Source organism: Thamnophis sirtalis, unplaced genomic scaffold (genome assembly GCF_051295495.1).
Source record: "Thamnophis sirtalis isolate CommonGarterSnake01/CBP01778 unplaced genomic scaffold, rThaSir2_p1.2 scaffold_3, whole genome shotgun sequence".
NCBI lineage: Eukaryota > Metazoa > Chordata > Lepidosauria > Squamata > Natricidae > Thamnophis > Thamnophis sirtalis.
In genome coordinates this window covers 22454516-22475273 of record NW_028261383.1, presented here as the reverse complement: position 1 = coordinate 22475273, position 20758 = coordinate 22454516, and the positions used below count along the sequence as shown (strand labels likewise).

Below are 20758 nucleotides of genomic sequence, written 5' to 3'. Positions count from 1 at the left end.
TTACCTGGCTTAACTACACCCACCTCTCCCTGATGAAGCTGTTAAACAAACATGCAGGTCATAAGTGGAACATTGGCTACCATAGTGTTGAGGGCATAGCGCAGGCCCAGGCTTGCCTTCCAAAGGCCTCCCCTGCCTTAACCCTTGGCAACACCCCCCCCCCACACACACTCTGGCCTTTCCCTCTCTCACAGGGTCCCCACAAGCTTTTTCTCACTTCCACTGAGTCCCTGGAGTCCTTAAGCGTGACTCTCATACCTAAGGTGACCAGACGTCCCGCTTTTGGCGGGAAAGTCATGATTTCGCACAATTTGTCCCGCGTCCCGTGGCATTCTTAAAACGTCCCGATTTTTTTTTTTTAATCTTTACCAATGTAAAGAGGCTGCAAGGCCATGGCAGATACGGGCCGCCAGCAGGTCTTACTGATTTTCTAGGATACATACAAGTTGCCCACTATGTCCTCCATATTCGGGGAGAGACACTCGCTCCCGCGCAGCACGATCACGCCACAGGTTTTCAAAGCCACACTTTTGATTGGCTCGCAAACGTCAAGAGAGACGGCTTCTGAAGGAGGACAAAAAGTGCTGTAGCTGCGCCTAAAGAATAGCCGTCTCTGTAGGAACGAGAATGTCACTCATCCCAATCCGTTGAGACAAATGTTTAATCTCTCACTTAGATGCTTTTGGAAAGCAGAAAGCCTAGATATTCAAGGGAAGACTTATCCTACTCGCGATAGCATCGGGATTCTGCACTATAGCTCACAACATCGCTATGCAGTAGTAAATTGAAAAGATACAATATGGAAAAACCGATGTCATTAAGCTGTAAGTCCTGAACTAATATATTAAGGAGTAAGCCTTACTGAATTGCACATGGTTTTACATGTATATACAGTATGCACAACTCTACAGAGCATAATTGGATCCTACAGTAAATACATTCAGTAGTATCAATGCATTTTCCAACCTGGCAGATAATTTTGGGAATTGAAGTCTCAGTATAGAGGTGCAGATCTTGAGTGAATCGGCTTGAAGGAGGCTAGAGGACAACAGAAGCCTCACTGAATTTAATAATACTTGTTGCTGAATCAAGCAGACATGCTTCTGCTGATTAAACTATTTCAGTGTTTTCCCTATAATTCCTTTTACAAGATATAATCTTCCTTGAGTCTAGCTCAGTTCCTGGAGAAACCGTAAACCTGTTCAAAAACTGCTAGGTTATTTTTGAAACTGTTGTTTTTCCCATTTAGCTTTCAATTTGTAGGGATGTAACCTGGCTGTTTTTGCCTGCTCTCAAAAAGATCAGCAGGGTTGAACCTGGCTAATAATTGGAGGGGAACCCACCTGGGAATCTCAGTACTGTATATTTAATAGGAAAATATTAAAAATTGTCCAAAAGCAACAATGACAATTTCCATACTACAGCTAAGAAAATTACGACACATCAATAAAATTATAGGAGCTGAGTTTAACTCAAGAGAAACTTTTCTAAAGCTAGACAGTTATATAACTTCCACAATTCTGAAAGAACAAGCTTGTTCTATATGAAATTTAATGCTACAGCAGAATGAAGTAACACTGAAGATAAGTGCAGGTAGTCCTCAATGCACGGCCACAATTGAGCCCAAAATTTATGTTGTTAAGTGAGAAATTTATTGAGTTTTGCCCCATTTTACAATTTTTCTTGCCACATTTGTTAAGTGAATCATTGCAGTTAAATTAGTAACATGGTTGTTGAGTGAATCTGCTTTCCCCATTCTTTGCTTGTCAGAGGGCCGCGAAAGGGAATCACATGACTCCGGAAAACTGCAACTGTCATAAATCTGTGTCAGTTGCCAAGCATCCGAATGTAAATCTTGTGACCTTGGGGATGCTGCAATGGTCATAAGTGTGAAAAACAGTAAAAGTCCTTTTTCTGTGCCGTTGTAACTTTGAACTGTCACTAAATGAACTTTTGTATATTGAGGACTGCCTATATTACATTTAATTTTTTTTAAAAGCCAATAATATATATCCTTGAATAAGACCACATTTAATTCATATAATTATATTTTATGACTATTTACATAGAGATAAATCTTACTAATTATTATGCTTATAAACCAAGGCAGAGGAACTTGTACTATACTCCCTTTCACAGCAACATTCCCTTGGAAGTAGATTAACGAGACCTAATGACTGGGTAAAGGCATCTGGAGTGAGTTGGTAATTAAATGACTACGTTTTATTTCTTCATAGCTTCACTATCATGGCAAACAGGTCTATTGGTAAGCTGTAAACATTTTGCTAATTGGTGCCATTTTTAAGAAAATATACACAGGATTGAAGTACTAGGGAAATTTTTTATTAGAATTCCAATAAGAACAATAATACTGCATTATGTTTTTATTTTTGTTTATTTAAAGTGACAAGTAATGTGAAATTAATCTCATCAGACAATACATATTTAATTCCCATGGTATGGCAAATATTAATACTAGATTTGTTACTTGTATCTCATTAGAATATAAAATCCATATTTTGGTGGAGGGACTTGTTTAGAAATTTTAAATATTTACAAATGAAAGACACAAGATTATTTTGAAGTATTTAAAAGCAAGTCATCCTCCAAAATTAGTGACATAGCCCTCCTAACAGGACCCTTTTAAAAAACATATATATATAAGTATTATTGTTGTACACAGAAAAATGTACAAAATGTTTGAAAATCATAAAATGACATCATAAAGCAGTTTCTCATTGTCAGTAAGAATACTTTGTCACTGTGCACACAACTGTACTGCTGATATTGAAGAATACTGTGTCTCACATATTCCTGTGAAATACCAAGATTGGCAGCATCTCCCTTGGAGTGATTTAATTGCCCTGAATCAATTTATCAGCTTGATGATGTTATTGCAACATTCACTTCATTTTTGATCATACAAATCGGCTCTTTCTGGTTCGCCATATTTATATTTTTGGCCCAGCAATAATTATACTTACGGCAACATAATCATCACCATAAAGAAGCTGAACCGACTTCAGCACTCAAAAATTCAGTCGTGGCACGTTGCTTAAAGCATGCTTGAGAACCTGTCATAGCCTTCCATTTCACAAACAATAGCAACCCAATGTTTTTTTCAAAACTACTTCTCAACAATCAAAACAAAACAATGTTTCAGCATTTCTAAAATGTCAGTATTACCTTTTATGGCAATTGACAACCTCAGAGCCATTATTTTTCACTCAATACTTATACTATGTAAGTGGAGATCAAATAAATACAACAGGCAGGAGGGTGGGAAAGGTGATATTTCTGAGGGAAAAAAGGCCTGGGTCAACATTAATTTGAGAAGCAGCTATGATCTTGCCATGAGATGCTCATGGAGCCGAGGTGGCGCAGTGGTTAAATGCAGCACTGCAGGCTACTGCTAGATCAGCAGTTCTGCGGTTCAAATCTCACCGGCTCAGGGTTGACTCAGCCTTCCATCCTTCCGAGGTGGGTAAAATGAGGACCCAGATTGTGGGGGGCAATATGCTGACTCTCTGTAAACCGCTTAGAGAGGGCTGAAAGCCCTATGAAGCGGTATATAAGTCTACTGCTATTGCTATTGCTATGCTAGTACAGCATTTCTTTGATGTTTTACACAATCCATGTTCAGCTGACACATGTATTACATTTGCCTGTTTTGCCCACTTTGAGCCATCCACTAACACACTGGTAAATTCCACACAACACTGATCCAAGATTGCATAGTGTGAGAACAGAGCGCACTGCTATTTATACAAAGCAGGTGCACTGCTTTAGTGCACATATAACACCCATATGGATGTTAATATGCCTAAAAGCAGTGTTTAATACAGCATCACTCTATTTCATTATGTTTGAAAAGCATTTTTTTAAATGTTCAGCCCCACTCCAAGAACCTTCCCACCTCACATCGCAAGCTGCTGTTCAGTTATATATAGAATTGTCAGTCACATGCTTCTGTTTGAAGGAGACATCTTCATCCTCCTCCTCAGTCAGCACGTCTAGTCTAAGGTGACCAGACGTCCCACTTTTGGCGGGACAGTCCCGATTTTGAACAATTTGTCCCGCGTCCCGCAACATTTTTAAAAAGTCCCAATTTTTTTTTTAAAAAAAATCAACCCCCCTCCCCTAGTCAATGGTGTCCCTCTTTACCAATGTTAAAATCTGGTCACCTTATTCATACCGCCAGGACTCGCATCCTCCTCCTCTTTACCTTTAAAGTTCTTTGATTCTCATGTTAGGGAAGGAGGGCAGGTCACACATCCTGGGCCACATGATTGTGTCCTGGAAACAGCAGTCACTTTCTATTCCCACTGCTTGGGGTTCATCCCTGGGTCATGTGGAGGACTTGTGGAAGTGATTGCCATTTTGCCACACCTGCCTTGGGGGCCAAAATGGTAGCTGCTTCTGGGTCAGTGTCATGCAAGGAGCACTGTTTTTCTACCCTAACTCTGTGCAGACCACCTTAAGGAATTTTGGGTGCACTGAAAATGACAGCTGCTTCTGGGTTATCTCTGAAAGATCAGTATGCAATGGGTGATGGGTGTGCAGGGAGTTGGCCCAAAACCCAGTGAAAAAAATTGGTGTAAAATTTCACATGGAAAGGCTGTTCTGCCTTGCAAAATGAACCTGATGGAGAAGAACTGCAGGGATACTGAGCTAAGGAGAAAGGGGATTGTGACTTGGATCACAGGATCTCCAGGTTTCTTAGCAACTCCTGCTGTGATCTTGTTTTCTAGGAGGTATCTGCTTGTTTCCCTTTGATGACTGCTAGGTAATAGCAGCACCAGGATGCTGGGATATTTGTTCTATTGGTGGTGGTTCTGTGAGGAAAAAAAAACACCTTGGAAAAAATTTCATTTTAAATAATGCATTATGTTAGCACTAGTAATAGCTTTTGACAAGGAAGAAAATGGCTGATGTCACTGTTGCTATGAGCATTAGAGTAAGGCAAGATGTTGTAGAAAAAACAGGACACGCAAAGTATGACACTAACCTAGGTGGGGATTGTTTAGGACCATACGTTTTGGGCTTTTCAATTTGCTTATTCAACTCTTGCACCATTTCCATGGCCCAACCCCACCCCCTTATGGCCCAAATCTGGGCAGCCTGCTATGTTCCTTCTAAGCAAAGTGGGAGGGCGACCAAACATCAGCTCATATGGTAAGAGTTTATGCTGCTTTCTTGGTGCACTTCTAATTGCATACAAAGCAAGTGGCAAAGCATCTAGCCCTAACTAGGGTTAACCTTTGCACGTGTTCCACACTGTGTTGTAACCTTCCTTGCACTACCTGCCAACCTATCCACATAATATTCCCTCAGTATTGCAAATTCCAATGCTGTCTTTCCCATATGAGTGGCATTATGGGATAACTGTACCAATTGCCAGGCCATAGAGGACGGTATATATATTCTTCCATCTGGAGCTCTTAAGTCATTTACTGCTTTATTACAACCGGACTGTGAGTATGACAGTTTAATGCTTTCTGGTATTACTCCCAAATCCATTGCTACGTTGACATAAAGTTCAGGCAATGGTTCTATTCTTAAGGCTGCTACACGGCAGTGATGTGCGGTGAGGTTTATGCCTGGTGAGGCTCAGCTGGGCATCCTTTTGCAAAGCAGCTCAGCAGGGCAGCGGTCGGCGTCGGCCGGGGGGGGGATTTGCATCGCGGGAGCAGCCAAGCCCCCTGGTCTGCAGCAAAGGCGCTTGGCGGCTCCCGTGATGCAAAGTGCCCCACCACCCCCGCTGCCGCCGCCCACCCGCTGCCCCGGCATGCGGCCGCTGCTTCTCCAAGCTCCACCGCTGGAAGTCCCGGATCGCCTCTGGGGGAAGCCTCTGCTTTAAGCGCTGCCTTGTCTCGCAGCCGGGCCGCTCCGGGCCGCTGGCCGCTGGCACGTGCTCCTGCAAGAGCCTCTGCGCAGCGCTGGGAGGCCGCGGAGAAGTTTCGCTCTGCTTCTCACTCAGCCTTTCCCCAGAGGCGATCCGGGACTTCCAGCGGCAGAGCCTGGAGAAGCAGGCTGGGGCAGCGGGCGGGCGGCAGCATCGGGGGCGGCGGGGCACTTTGCATCATGGGAGCCCCCAAGCGCCCAGGTCTGCAGCAAAGAGCGAGTATCCTCCTTCTCTCCCACTCCTCTCTCCTCTGAAGTGCGCCCTCCGAAATAACCCGCCCAACGTAAGCGTGCTCAAGAAGACATGATTCGCTGCTCCCAGATCAGGAGGTGGGAGAATTAGTGCCTCTTTTGCATCTGAACTTTTTTGCCTTTTAACTCTTTCTTATCTTTTAGAAGGCAAAAAATTCCTTATGAAAAGGAGGCCCCGAGTTCTCTCGCCTCCTGCTTTGGTTAAAACTAAGCAGACACCAAGCCACTGTGACCTGGAATCTGGTAGCAACTATCTTGGCTTTAATTATTTTTTAAAAATTATTTAAATTTCTTTCCTTTTCCTGAGGAGACTGATGAGGCTCCGCCTCCCTTGCCTCTAGTGACTGCACGTTCCTGCTACACGGGTTTCCAAAGCTGCAGCTCGGTTTCCAAGTGCAATCTTATCACTACCACACTGATGCCCATGACAATGCATCACAGCAATTCTAGCAGGCTTCTGAACTGCCTCTATCAATCTCTGAAACAAGTACCCATGTTGTATATATTTGCCTGCAGAATCTCAAAATCCCCTTTCTTTATAAACTGCTCCATGTGCATGCAACGTCAAGAAAGCATACCCCTACTATCAGTCCACACTCTAAATTTCTTTCCTTCTGCTCTTTCTAATGCCCGAATGAGAACCCACAAGTCAGCAACCTGTGCACGTTTGCCTCCTCCCATTGGTCCACTCTCCACCACTCCTTCATCATCTACAATAGCATATCCTGCTACCCTCTTCCCACTTGTGGCATGGGTATATCTGACAAATCAGCCTGGGTAGAATACACACTTTCCAACACCTGCACACAATCATGTTCCAATTCTGTCTCTATAGGCAAAAGAGTAGCAGGGTTTAACCTGTTAGATTCCACCAAATTCACAGGCGGGTTTTCTATCATCATTGCCTGATATTTTACTGTTCATTGACTGCTTATCCACAAATGGCCCTTCCGGTCTAAAACAGAATGAACAGCATGCGGTGTATGTACATTAATGGGACATGAAACTGTGAGCTTGTTGCAATCCTGTAGCAACTCAGCAACAGCTGCCAAGGCTTTCAAACAATGTGGCCATCCCTGTGCCACAGAATCCAGCTGTTTAGAAAAATAGGCTACTGACTGTTGCCACTTTCCAAGTTATTGGGTCAACTCCCCCAAAGCCATGTTCTTTCTTGTATCCACATACAAATTAAGACGCTTACTTAAATTTGGTAAAGCTAAAGCTGGAGCCCTTGTCAAAACCATCTACAAATCTACAAATCTCTACAAATCTATATATCTACAAATGCCTGCTTTTGTACTTGTGCAATGCCACAGCCAATAGCTCAGTCTTCTCATGCATGTGGGCATCCTTTCCCTTTTTCTCTGCCCTGTCCCTATTAATAAACACTTTCCTAGCTACTTCCAAAAATTTTGCAGTATTTTCCTAAAGCGCCCTCTAGTTTCTGCAATGTTTTCCGGATTTATTGACTGTGCAATAAATCATTCAACATCCTCACATCCTCTGGAGCCCTCTAATCAACCTGCGTGTACAATTCATAAGCTTCAATCAACCATTGGTCATCTGCGGCCATTACTTCCTGTATTACTAAAGACAGCTTTGACAAATTCACTGGGGGTTTCCCCTCTCTCACTAAAAATTGCCACCTTATTAGCCACCAGAGGACACACACAGGAGAAAAACCATTTGGATGTCCTGATTGTGGAAAATGTTTCAGTAGAAATTCCAACCTCGTGAGACATCAGAGGACTCACACAGGAGAAAAACCTTTTCAATGCCCTGATTGTGGTAAAGGTTTCAACGACAATACCAGCCTGGTAACACACCAGAGGACTCACACAGGAGAGAAACCCTTTGAATGTCCTGATTGTGGGAAAAGTTTCAGTGAAAATTCCAACCTGGTGAAACACCAGAGGACTCACACAGGAGAGAAACCGTATGAGTGTCCAGACTGTGGGAAAGATTTCAGTTCTAGGTCTAATCTTATAAATCATGTGCTTATATACATAGGGGAAAACCATTTAAGTTCCTCAAGTGTGGACGTTACTTCAGGAAACAATCCACCCTTATCGCACACAAGAAAATCCATCTGAGGGCCAAAGTGATGAGTGTAGAAAAGGCTTGAATTTCATTTCTAATGTCCCATTATAAGTTCAGCTGAGAAATTGAGTATTTAATTTGACTACAAAGCATTTGCCTGATTTTTTGTAAGCAAATATGTCATGGTAAAAAAAAACTTTCTGGGAGTGTTCTTTGCATTTTTATCATGATAGATGATAGAAATGCCATCTGCAGAGTCCCAGCCTCATTCTCCCTGTGTGTCCTTGAGTTTTTCAGTCCGAGAATTCCCCAGGTAGCATCTCTTTGGGATAGGAGCACTCAGACTAGTTAGAGATTATGGCTCCTCACATAAAGGAGAAAGCAGATTGTACAGTAGATAATGTTTCATTTCTAAAACAGTACTGTGTAAGAATGATAAATAGCTTTGAAAAAGAAAAAGGAACTCTCAGCATTTCTGTAAACATTGGGACATGGTAATGAAAAGCTCTTCCCAACAGATGAGAGACAATTCCTGTTCTTTCAATTCTACCCCATGGCTCCTTAATTGTTTTCAAAAGTGCCTTCAAATAAAGAGAGGAACATTATTTGTAGCACAGTGATGGGATTCAATTTTTTCCCTACCGGTTCTATGGGCGTGGCTTGGTGGGCATGGCAGGGGAAGGATACTGTAAAATCTCCATTCCCATCCCACTCCAGGAGAAGGTCACTGCAAAATTCCCATTTCCTCCCGATCAGCTGGTACTCGGAAGGCTAAGAATGGATGGGGGTAGGGTCAGTTAGAAGTGGTATTTACCAGTTCCCCGAACTCAAATTTTCCATTACCGGTTCTCCAGAACTGGTCAGAACCTGCTGAATACCACCTCTTGTAGGGTCGGAAGTGATATTTTAGCTATGAAGAGAAATGATCCTGATTTTGCTGGGATTAGAAGACACCAAAGAATTCCAAGATTGTATATTTCAAAACACCATTCAAAAGACAGGTTACATTTTTTTAGTAGGTCATGTTGCATCAGATCCCTTTGTAGAAGGACACCCAACAACCTGGACGAGGCAAGGTAAGCCAAGAAACTCTTGGCTTGAGTCTTAAGCTCCAAGTGACTTTGTATTTAATGTGCAAAAATTTTAAACTTTAAAATAATACAATTATATTTAATCATTTTTCTTTTTTTCTTTCCTTGGTGTCATATTTTAGTGCAAATCTATATCATGTCTCATCTTCTTGTGGTTAGGAGTTGGAAGCTCTTGCAATGATCCCAAAACTCTGGATCTCTTACAGGGATATATAAAAATATAAAGCAAAATTAAATAAAGTCAACCTGAGCCAGAGGAGATGGTCTACAGGGTGAGGTCAAAAGCTGCAAGTTCCCAGTCAGAGGAACAGTCCATTTTCTCAGAATCAATGTTTGAAGCTCAGATGTAAAGGTATAAAGTATGTTATTTGGAGGGTACTGGATCTTGAAAGCTGCAGCCTTGAATATGGGGCTGGAGTAGCAGGAACAGCTGAATGGATAGTTTTTGTGGGGAAGAAGAAGGCCCAGTCTGGTAGTCACCAGGCTAGAGCCTGAGAGATGTTCAATTCTGGTCCTGCTTGAGGCACAAAGCCATCTTGGAGATCTTGACCTGTCCAGTCCTCTTAGAACTAGGAAAGTAGGAATCCACTTCCAAAAACCAAGGAAACTGCAGGGAAGTGGGAATGCAGGATAACTCCCCCAACCTATTTTTGCAACTGAGCAAAGCTTGAAGAGTGAACCTTGACCTACTTAGCTTCTCAAGGCTAAGGAGGTGCTGTGCTATAAACATTTGTGAATGTCTTGTTTGTGCACAGTTGCTAATGATGTGCAGCTTCATCCTATCAATAGGAACATTGAACAGTGTCTGAAAACATCATCCTTGCTTCTAAACACATCTAGATAAAAGATATTAACTTTCTATCTGCATTCTTGCAGAGCCTAAATCTCAGTAGACTATAAACTTTCTCTTCCACCTTGTTATTTCTCTGGAATGGAGTTCTTTTCTGACTGAGTTGCAAATTACTATTCTAATCTCTAGTCTTTTCTGTTCTTCTAAAAGCCTCCCAGTTTCCTAAGTCATAGTTAACTGACACTTGTTCATTAACTCAAGACTCATTACTAACATCTTTATGCTCCCTGAGAGAAAATTCATCTCTTTTTAGAGGAACTACAGAAAATTGCATTTCTATAACACATAGCATTGTGCTGCCTTTACAAGCCAATCATCCTCAACCTCCCTCAGGTTCATGAAGAAACTTTTACCTCAGAAAAACTTTACTTCTGGCTCTTGGGGGCACTTCTGGGCCCATAATCTATCAGGGAATTTCATAACCGACTTGCAAATGGAGTCATAGATATGAACTTGTACTTTTAAGTAAATAAATATATTACAACTATATATAAAGTAAACTAGATAGGAGGAACATCATCAGGTAAATCAACACAGCAGGAACATCATGAGGTAAATTACAGACAACATACAGAGGGAAAAATGGCGGGAAACAAGGAAACTCCCCTTTACACTCACAGCAGCCAATCTCATTTTAGATCGCCTCATGCAGCAGCCAGCTCTCTTCAACCAACTAGTTATAACTGCGTATTCTTACTCATTTTCTAACCGTCACAGCTATTAATTTAAATATTTTAACAAGCTGCCTCCCCTGAGAGCATCTGTACTGATGCTGCAATGTCCTAAATCGTTGGGAGCCGCATTAAATCAGTCATAAAGATTTGAGACGTAGAGAGGTATTGATCTCCCGTGAGAATCACCCCTAGGAAAGCTTATTCTGTAATTCTGTAAAACCTTCATGAACTTTTAAGAGTTCAATGCGTAGCTAATCTCCGTAAGCTAAGAGGCATCACGTTTCACTTGGCTCAGAAGTCAGTACCCAGAAATAAATAAATAAAAATGACTTGATGGGATTTAATCTGTGAAAGCATCTTGCACGAGCCTTAGGTAGATATGGGACAAACATGTGTTTTCAGTCACTATCAGGAGATGACGGATCAGGCAGGCAACGTCTATGCCTGAAAACCCCATAAAACAATACGGGGTCCTTGTGGTTGAGTTTAAGGAGTTAAAACCATAGAGTTCTATATTTCTAGAAAGGATCTGAGAAGAGAAGGGTAGAAGATCTTCCTCTTCCGGATGACTAATGGGTGGAAGGCGGTGTTCAGAGCGGCTCTTCCAGGAATCGAAGCAGCAGCTGGAAGGTGAGAGCAGGGCAGGTGGGAGGAGAGTCCGGGAGCAAGTCGGGCTGTTTGGTTTCCTCCACTGCCTGGAAACAGAAGCAACTGGGCTGAAGCATCTCAGCTGCTGCCCTCCCCAAATTTAAGCCCATGAGTGCTCCACGCTGGCTGCAATTTTCTGCTGGTGAGAAGTATCTTTCAAGACAAGGCTGATTCTTTGGGAATGGCTTCCCTCCAGACGTTCTGGTTGCTCCGTCGTTGGAGGTTTTTAACAGGGTTGGAACTTGGAAGGGTCCATGGAGGTTTTCTATTCCAACCCCTTTCTCAAGCAGGAGACCCAGTAACATTTCAGACAATTGGTTATCCAGTCTTTTCTTAAAAGCTTCAGTGATGGAGCCCCCACAACTTCTGGAGGCTAGTTAATTGTTCTTGCTGTTAGGAAGTTTCTCCTTAGTTCTAGGTTGCTTCTCTCCTTGATTATATTCCAGGTGTAGAAAAAGGAGATGCACCAATTTGGGTATTACACACTGGTGTAAATATATGGTGGTTTCAGCATCCTACACCCTTTTGTAGCCTTCCCAGCTAGTTTCTGACATGCAAAATAGCTATTGCAGGCCTTTGGGATGTACAGTTGCATAAGTAGTCCTCGTTTACCATTTGTTCCCTGAACCTCCAAAGTTCCAATGGCAGTGGAAAAGCAAACTTACACCTAGCCACATAAATTTGTGGTCATCATAGCAATTGTTGTGACCACACATCAGCAGTTCCTGTGATTATGAAGATTTAAGAAAAGTAATTGCACCAAATTGTGTTCTGCCAACTGATGCACATTTATGATGGTTGCTGCAACCCACACTCATATTTCCAATTTGTAACCTTCCCAGCTAGCTATCTGGCAAGCAAAATCAGTGGGTATATTGCAAAGGTGGTATTCAGCAGGTTCTGGAGAACTGGTAGTCGAAAATTTGAGTAGTTTGGTGAACCAGTAAATACCACCTCTGACTGGTCCCACCACCATCTATTCTCTCCCCAGTCCCAGTTGATCACGAGGAAATGGAGATTTTGCAGTAATCTTCCTCTGGAGTGGGAGAGAATGGAGATTTTACAGTATTCTTCCCTGGAGTGAGGTGGGGATGGAGATTTTACAGTAACCTTCCCCTGGCGCACCCACCAAGCCATGCCCACAGAACCGTTAGTAAAAGATCTTGAATCCCACCACTGCTTTAATGGCAGGAAATTAAGCCACAGTCATACAAAATTGCTTCCCCCCCCCCCCCGTCTAATTAGCTTTAACAACTATAGAGGAGCAGATGTAAGTTGGCACTGTCATGTGACACCATGCTTAATGATTGGGCTGTTTAATCACTCACATACCAGTTCCAATTGTGGCTGGTAAGTGAGGACTGCTTGAACTGGGATGTCACCAGAGTGCTTGTGGACACTGTTTTCTGGCCTTATTTGGAGCTGAGGATTTCCACAAGGAAAACTGGTACCTCAAATCTTGCAGAGACTTTAGGCATCATTTTATCAGTTAAAGCCGCTAGGTGTCTCAAGTTAGCTCAGAAGGTTGACTGTAACCATTTTGGGACATTTCATCAGACATAGATTTTTTCCATTTATTCAACTGTGGTTGTATCTGTATTTATCTCGGTATGCATATGTCTGAAATTATATGATTTATCCCCAGCAGTTCCAGATATATTTGATGATAATCCTTTGTACTGCTAAAAGTTTGACCCAAATCAACGATACTTTCATGATTAATTAATGTAAGAGGATATTCTAGCATTGTGGCATGTTTGCTTTTTCTCCATAGTGAGGGGAGGAGTATGCAGGATGTGTTGACCTCATCTCCTCATTGATTGGACTGAGTCAGATAAGCTCTTGGTATACGCCCCTGGCCCACCAGGCACCGCCCAGTTATCGACTCAGTCCCTCAACTGGACGGTTTGCCATCCTGGATCCGATAAATTTGAAGAAAGGGGAAAAATTCAATTGTCTCCCTACCGCAGCAGCCGCATGCGAACTGGAAGCTCCCTGAGCTGCGAGGGATTGCCAAAAACACCCCCAGGGGTGGCATGCTGCCCAGGCCTCTGAGTGAGACAAGCATCACTCAGAAAAGAAATCTGCCATGCAAGCAGGAGACAAAGGGCACAAGCCTTCCAAAGGCAAGCCCCGCCGCGGAGGCTCCAGCGGTGCTGGAGCACTCTGCCACTCCCCACAAGGGTTGAGAAGCGAGCCGTGGCTGTTTAAAATGCCCCGGAGTGCCTTCGCTGGCAGCGATCACCAGAGAATAAGGTGAGAGCCGGAGAGCTCAGAAAGAGCTGTAGAAGGCAGGGGGAGGCGAGAGAGAACCCCCACCAAGCTGCGTGGCAGCCTACAATGGCACAAGCCATTTCCATGTTCTTCAGCAAAGAGGAGGTTTTTGAATTTGGAGCCGGGGCCATTTTTGAAACCACGTGACCAAAATGGTAGCCCCCAGCAGCTTAGAGGAAGCCAGCAGGAGCTGAGCTCTCAGCCCTGCAGCAGCAACCACCGGAGGCACTGAGGAGCCCTTAAAAAGGTTAGAGACCATCACAGAGGCATTAGCCAAGGGCGGGGGAGGCAAGCAAAGGCCAAAAGGAGGCATATCTCCATCAAGGGGGCTAAAGAGGCAGGCTATGGATCAATCCGTCCCCCAAGCCTATCCTTCAAGTATGAAAGGCAGAGGCATCTGCCACAAGGCCAGCAGCAGGAAGAAACCCCTACCCCCCCCCCCCGGCCTGGAACCAGAGGAAAGATTACCAGGTTTCTCTTCATCTGGCAAGGCTGCAGAAGGGGACCCCTCCCTCCAGGTGAGGATTCCCTTTGGCTTTGTCATCCTGTGTTCCGGCAACCTTGCTATGACGATTTATGCAAGGCCTGTTCAATCCTTTTCTGAGTTCCTGGCTAGCCAGAGAAGCCCAGGCAGGGCAACAAGGCTCAGATAATTGCTGAAGTTTCCCCTTTAAAGGAGGCCTTCCCTTTAAGAAAAAACTTCCCCCTTAAGGAAGAGAAAAGAAAACAGCAGAAAGGGGGGAGAGGCGAGAAGGTTCTCAGCGATCTGCTGTTAACAGCAGGAGGCCACAGGTGACAGTGGCAGCTCTTAGTAGCACAAGCCATTTTTTTAAGTCCTGAGGGCAGGGCTATTGTATTTGCCCCGCAGAGCCATTTGAAAAGAAGGGGGAGGAGAGGACCCATGTGGCCCAAGATGGCGGACCCCTGCAGCTCGGAGGACACAGGCACAGAAGAACCTCCAATCAGGTTAGAGATTACCCCTGAAGGTCCATCCAAGGGTGGGGGCAACTGGACTGCTATCATGTCTCCCCTAGTCCTTCTTTTCATTAAACTAGACAGACCCAGTTCTTGCAACCGTTCCTCATACGTTTTAGCCTCCAGTCCCCTAATCTTTGTTGCTCTTCTCTGCACTCTTTCTAGAGTCTCCACATCTTTTCTACATTGTGGTGACCAAAACTGAATGCAGTATTCCAAGTGTGGCCTTACTAAGGCATTATAAAGTGGTATTAACACTTCATCTGATCTTGATTCTATCCCTCTGTTTATGCATCTTAGAACTGTATTGGCCTTTTTGGCAGCTGCTGCTGGCTGGCTCCTATTTAAATGATTGTCCAGTAGGACTCCAAGATCCCTTTCACAATTACTACTGTTGAGCAAGATACCACCTATACTGTACCTTTGCATTTCATTTTTGTTGCCTAAATGTAGAACTTTATTCCTTTCACCATTGAATTTCATTTTACTAGATAGTGTCCAATGTTCAAGTGTGTCAAGTTCCTTCTGTATCTTAAGCCTGTCTTCTGGAGTATTGGCTATTCCTGCCAGCTTGGTGTTGTCTGCAAATTTGATGAGTTCCCCCACCGATCAGCGTTTAACAAACAGAAAGCTAACAGTCATTCTGGCTCCATCTTATGGCTGCCTGAGGCAACAGCATCCAATCACATTTACAGCGGTACTTAAAGAAACAGACAGTAGGCATGGGATCAGGGACAGAGATACTTTATTTCCTTGGTCTGTGCGATCCATACAAGGAAGGTACAAATCCCGACTGGGGTCCTGGCACCCTTGACAGTAGGCATGGGATCAGGGACAGAGATACTTATGATTTTTTATAAGTTTGTCTCCATCCCTGGTTTCCACACCCCCTGTAAGCCATCCTATCCATGGCAGCACATACACCAAACGTTACGGTGATGGGCTGCTGGCCCTGTTTCAAAGCAGTAACTGTGGTGAGGTGGTAAAGCTGGGATTCCTTGGGTTTGCCAAGCAGGGCCAGGCCAGCCCAAACAGTGACTCTGAGACGGACTGGAGTGGTTGGCTGATAACAGACAAGCTGGTTTTTCTGAATGCAGTAATTATACATGGTGCCATTGGATACACACGTCCGTTTTTGATGTGTGCAATCCACTGGAGCCTGAGTATGGTAGATCATGATGCAGGAGGGGATGCACAGGTAAACCCACCAGTGGCTGGCCAGGTTAGGTGGTTTTAATAGAATGGATCTTATACATTTATATTAGCATGACCTTTCACTCTGGTGTACTGGAGTTCCAACTTTGACTTTTAGCTTGAGTGTACTTTCTCTCCAACTTCCTCATAAATATTAAAAATAGTGCTGAACAGTGTGGCAAGACCCTGTAAAGGAGTGGCACAGGAAGCCAGGCGTGGGTGAGAGATAGAACAGGTGAAACAGCTAACATTCCAAAATGAACTTCTCCTTTTTGAAATGTCATGCTTGTCTCGTGTATGGAAACGCCTTGAGAATGCACAGTGTGGAACATGGCATAAAAGTAGCATCCTGGGCAGAGCCCAGACAGTTCAGATTTTGGTGTGTGAGCACGCTGAACTCGATGCATCAAATAAACCTGTTTCTCTCGTGGTCTTGAATCCTGGTCTTTCATAAGTAGATTACAAACCTCAATCTGCTGCAACACCAACACCCTTTTTGTTGTAATGTATACTTTTTTATTTTTCTTATATCTTCTGCAATCATTTTATAAACAAGTAACATTACACTTTTCTTTGAATCTTATAGACAAAGAGAATGGCACTCTGGACAACTGAGAATAACAAGCAACTTTGAAAAGGAAAGCAAATGGATCCAGCAATCAAACTATTTTCCATTTCCTTCAGAAAACCACACAGTTCTCCTTCCCCGGCAGCTGAGACAAAAGAGGGAAAGTCAAAAAGATTCTGACCTGGAACAAGTAGATTATGTGGAACAATAAGGATATACTACATAAAAAGTCAAGGGAGATTATTTTTCGTTCAGAAAAAGAGGGATATATAACTCTGGAAGTCAGTGGAGAGGAAAAGGTCTCTTGGAAAGCCATATAGAGCAGACAGTGATGCAGACCCCGCTCTGGGAGGAAAAAAAACGGCTTGAATCAAAGCTTCAGTAAACAGCGGACCATCCATATTTTTGACCTCCTAAGGAATTTCAGTTGTAGAAAAGCTTCATAGACATGCCTTTTGTGAGAAAGAGAAAGATTGCAAATCACAGTTGATTATGCATGACAGGATCCACAAAGGAGAAAAACCATACACTCTATGACAAAACCTTTGGTTAAAACAGCTCTGTTGTGGTTTATGGGGGCTCCACACAGGAGAGAAGCCGTACAACTGCTCAAAATGTGGTAAATGCTTTAGTGAGCATGGCAAATTGGTGATACACCAGAAGACTCTCACAGGGGAGAAAATGTTTGTGGGTCCTGATTGTGGGAAAAGTTTCAGTCATCATTCCAACATCGTGAGACACCAGAGAACACACACAGGGGAGAAATCTTTTGAATGTCCTGACTGTGGGAAAGGTTTCATTAGAAATTGCCATTTTCTGAGACACCAGAGGGCTGACACAGGAGAGAAGCCCTTTGAATGTTCTGATTGTAGAAAGTTTCAGTCAGAATTGCAACTTGGTGAAACACCGGAGGACTCACACAGGAGAGAAATGCTTTGAATGTCCTGATTGTGGGAAAAGTTTCAATTGTAATTCTGACCTGGCGATACACCAGATGTCTCACACAGGAGAAAAACCCTTTAAATGTCCTGACTGTGAGAAAAGTTTCAGTCTTAATTCGAGCCTGGTAAAACATCAGAAGACTCACACAGGAGAAAAACCATTTGAATGTCCTGACTGTGGGAAAGGTTTCAGTCGTAATTCCAACCTGGTGATACACCAAAGGACTCACACAGGAGAGAAACCCTTTGAATGTCCTGATTGTGGTAAAGGTTTCAGACACAATTCCAGCCTGGTAACACACCAGAGGATTCACACAGGAGAGAAACCATTTGAATGTCCTGTTTGTGGGAAAAGTTTCAGTGAGAATTCCAGCTTGGTGAACCACCAGAGAAATCACACAGGAGAGAAACCGTATCAATGTCCTAATTGTGAGAAAAGTTTCAGTCAGAGTTCCAGCCTAGTGATACACCTGAGGACTCACACAGGAGAAAAACCCTTTGAATGTCCAGATTGTGGGAAAAGTTTCATTAGAAATCCACACCTCATGAGACACCAGCGGACTCACACAGGAAATAAACCCTTCGAATGTACTGTCTGTGGGAAAAGTTTTTGTCAGAATTCCAACCTAGTGATACACCAGAGGACTCACACAGGAGAGAAACCCTTTGAATGTCCTGACTGTGGGAAATGTTTCAGTCAAAAATCCAGCCTGATGACACACCAGACAACTCACACAGGAGAGAAACCCTTTGAATGTCCTGATTGTGGGAAAAGTTTCAGTGAAAATTCCAACCTGGTGAAACACAAGAGGACTCACACAGGAGAGAAACCATATGAGTGTCCAGACTGTGGGAAAGATTTCGGTTCTAGGTCTAATCTTATAAATCATGTGCTTATACACATAGGGGAAAAACCATTTAAGTGCCTCATGTGTGGACGTTACTTCAGGAAACAGTCCAACCTTATCGCACACAAGAAAATCCATCTGAGGCCAAAGTGATGAGTGTAGAGAAGGCTTGAATTTCATTTCTAATGTCCCATTGTAAGTTCAGCTGAGAAATTGAGTATTTAATTTGACTACAAAGCATTTGCCTGATTTTTTGTAGGCAAATATGTCATGGTAAAAAAAAACCTTTCTGGGAGTGTTCTTTGCATTTTTATCATGATAGATGATAGAAATGCCATGTACAGAGTCCCGGCCTCACTCTCCCTGTGTGTCCTTGAGTTTATCAGTCAGAATTCCCCAGGTAGCATCTCTTCGGGATAGGAGCACTCAGACTAGTTAGAGATTATGGCTCCTCACATAAAGGAGAAAGCAGATTGTACAGTAGATAATGTTTCATTTGTAAAACAGTACTGTGTAAGAATGATAAATAGCTTTGAAAAAGAAAAAGGAACTCTCAGCATTTCTGTAAACATTGGGACATGGTAATGAAAAGCTCTTCCCAACAGATGAGAGACAATTCCTGTTCTTTCAATTCTACCCCAGGACTCCTTAATTCTTTTCAAAAGTGCCTTCAAATAAAGAGAGGAACATTATTTGTAGCACAGTGATGGGATTCAATTTTTTTCCCTACCGGTTCTATGGGCGTGGCTTGGTGGGCATGGCAGGGGAAGGATACTGTAAAATCTCCATTCCCATCTCACTCCAGGGGAAGGTCACTGCAAAATTCCCATTTCCTCCCAATCAGCTGGTACTCGGAAGGCTGAGAATGGATGGGGGTAGGGTCAGTTAGAAGTGGTATTTGCCAGTTCCCCGAACTCAAATTTCCACTACCGGTTCTCCAGAACTGGTCAGAACCTGCTGAATACCACCTCTGTTGTAGCGTCGAAAGTGATATTTTAGCTATGCAGACAAATGATCCTGATTTTGCTGGGATTAGAAGACACCAAAGAATTCCAAGATTGTATATTTGACCAACACCATTCAAAAAGACAGGTTACATTTTTTTTAGTAGGTCACATTGCATCTGATCCCTTTGTAGGACACCCAACAACCTGGACGAGTCAAGGTAAGCCAAGAAACTCTTGGCTTGAGTCTTAAGCTCCAAGTGATTTTGTATTTAATGTGCAAAACTTTTAAACTTTAAAATAGTTCAATTATATTTAATCATTTTTCTTTTTTTCTTTCCTTGGGGTCATATTTTAGTTCAAATCTTTATCATGTCGCATCTTCTTATGGTTAGGAGTTGGAAGCTCTTGCAATGATCCCAAAACTCTGGATCTCTTACAGGGATATATAAAAATATAAAGCAAAATTAAATAAAGTCAACCTGAGTCAGAGGAGATGGTCTACAGGGTGAGGTCAAAAGCTACAAGTTCTCAGTCAGAGGATCAGTCCATTTTCTCAGAATCAAAGTTTGAAGCGCAGATGTAAAGGTATAAAGTATGTTATTTGGAGGGTACTGGATCTTGAAAGCTGCAGCCTTGAATTTGGGGCTGAAGTAGCAGGAACAGCTGAATGGATAGTTTTTGTGGGGAAGAAGAAGGCCCAGTCTGGTAGTCACCAGGCTAGAGCCTGAGAGATGTTCAATTCTGGTCCTGCTTGAGGCACAAAGCCATCGTGGAGATCTTGACCTGTCCAGTCCTCTTAGAACTAGGAAAGTAGGAATCCACTTCCAAAAACCAAGGAAACTGCAGGGAAGTGGGAATACAGGATAACTCCCCCAACCTATTTTTGCAACTGAGCAAAGCTTGAAGAGTGAACCTTGACCTACTTAGCTTCTCAAGGCTAAGGAGGTGCTGTGCTATAAACATTTGTGAATGTCTTGTTTGTGCACAGTTGCTAATGATATGCAGCTTCATCCTATCAATAGGAACATTGAACAGTGTCTGAAAACATCATCCTTGCTTCTAAACACATCTAGATAAAAGATATTATCTTTCTATCTGCATTCTTGCAGAGCCTAAATCTCAGTAGACTATAAACTTTCTCTTCCACCTTCTTATCTCTCTGGAATGGAGTTCTTTTCTGACTGAGTTGCAAATTACTATTCTAATCTCTAGTCTTTTCTGTTCTTCTAAAAGCCTCCCAGTTTCCTAAGTCATAGTTAACTGACACTTGTTCATTAACTCAAGACTAACATGTCCCAAACATCATCAAAGGAGCTAAATACAACATATACTTTGTACACTTCTAAAAACACTATTCCTCGTCTTCTAATTCAAGGACAGTTTGCCTCATTAACTGGAGGTGATTTGGCACACTTTCTCCAGACTTAAGCCTTGCTCTATACAGTTTTCTGGTGAGAGTTACTTTGCTATTTGCAGTTTCTCTTACATAAATCCTGCGTAAGACCAGCTAGCGTTAACTAGCAGATGTAAATTCACACACATGTATTACCTG

The 20758-nt window shown here is 43.0% G+C and overlaps 1 protein-coding gene across 1 annotated transcript; it reads left to right on the top strand.

Annotated features, from left to right (window-relative positions):
- The first annotated feature begins 2247 nt into the window (after positions 1–2247).
- LOC148047555 (uncharacterized) lies at positions 2248–18962 on the top strand. The gene is made up of 4 exons (XM_087708078.1): positions 2248–2266; positions 7750–8124; positions 16665–16669; positions 17357–18962. Exons 1-4 carry the CDS (start codon positions 2248–2250, stop codon positions 18410–18412), a joined length of 1455 nt encoding a protein of 484 aa, XP_087564204.1. The 3' UTR covers positions 18413–18962.
- Positions 18963–20758: the final 1796 nt, after the last annotated feature.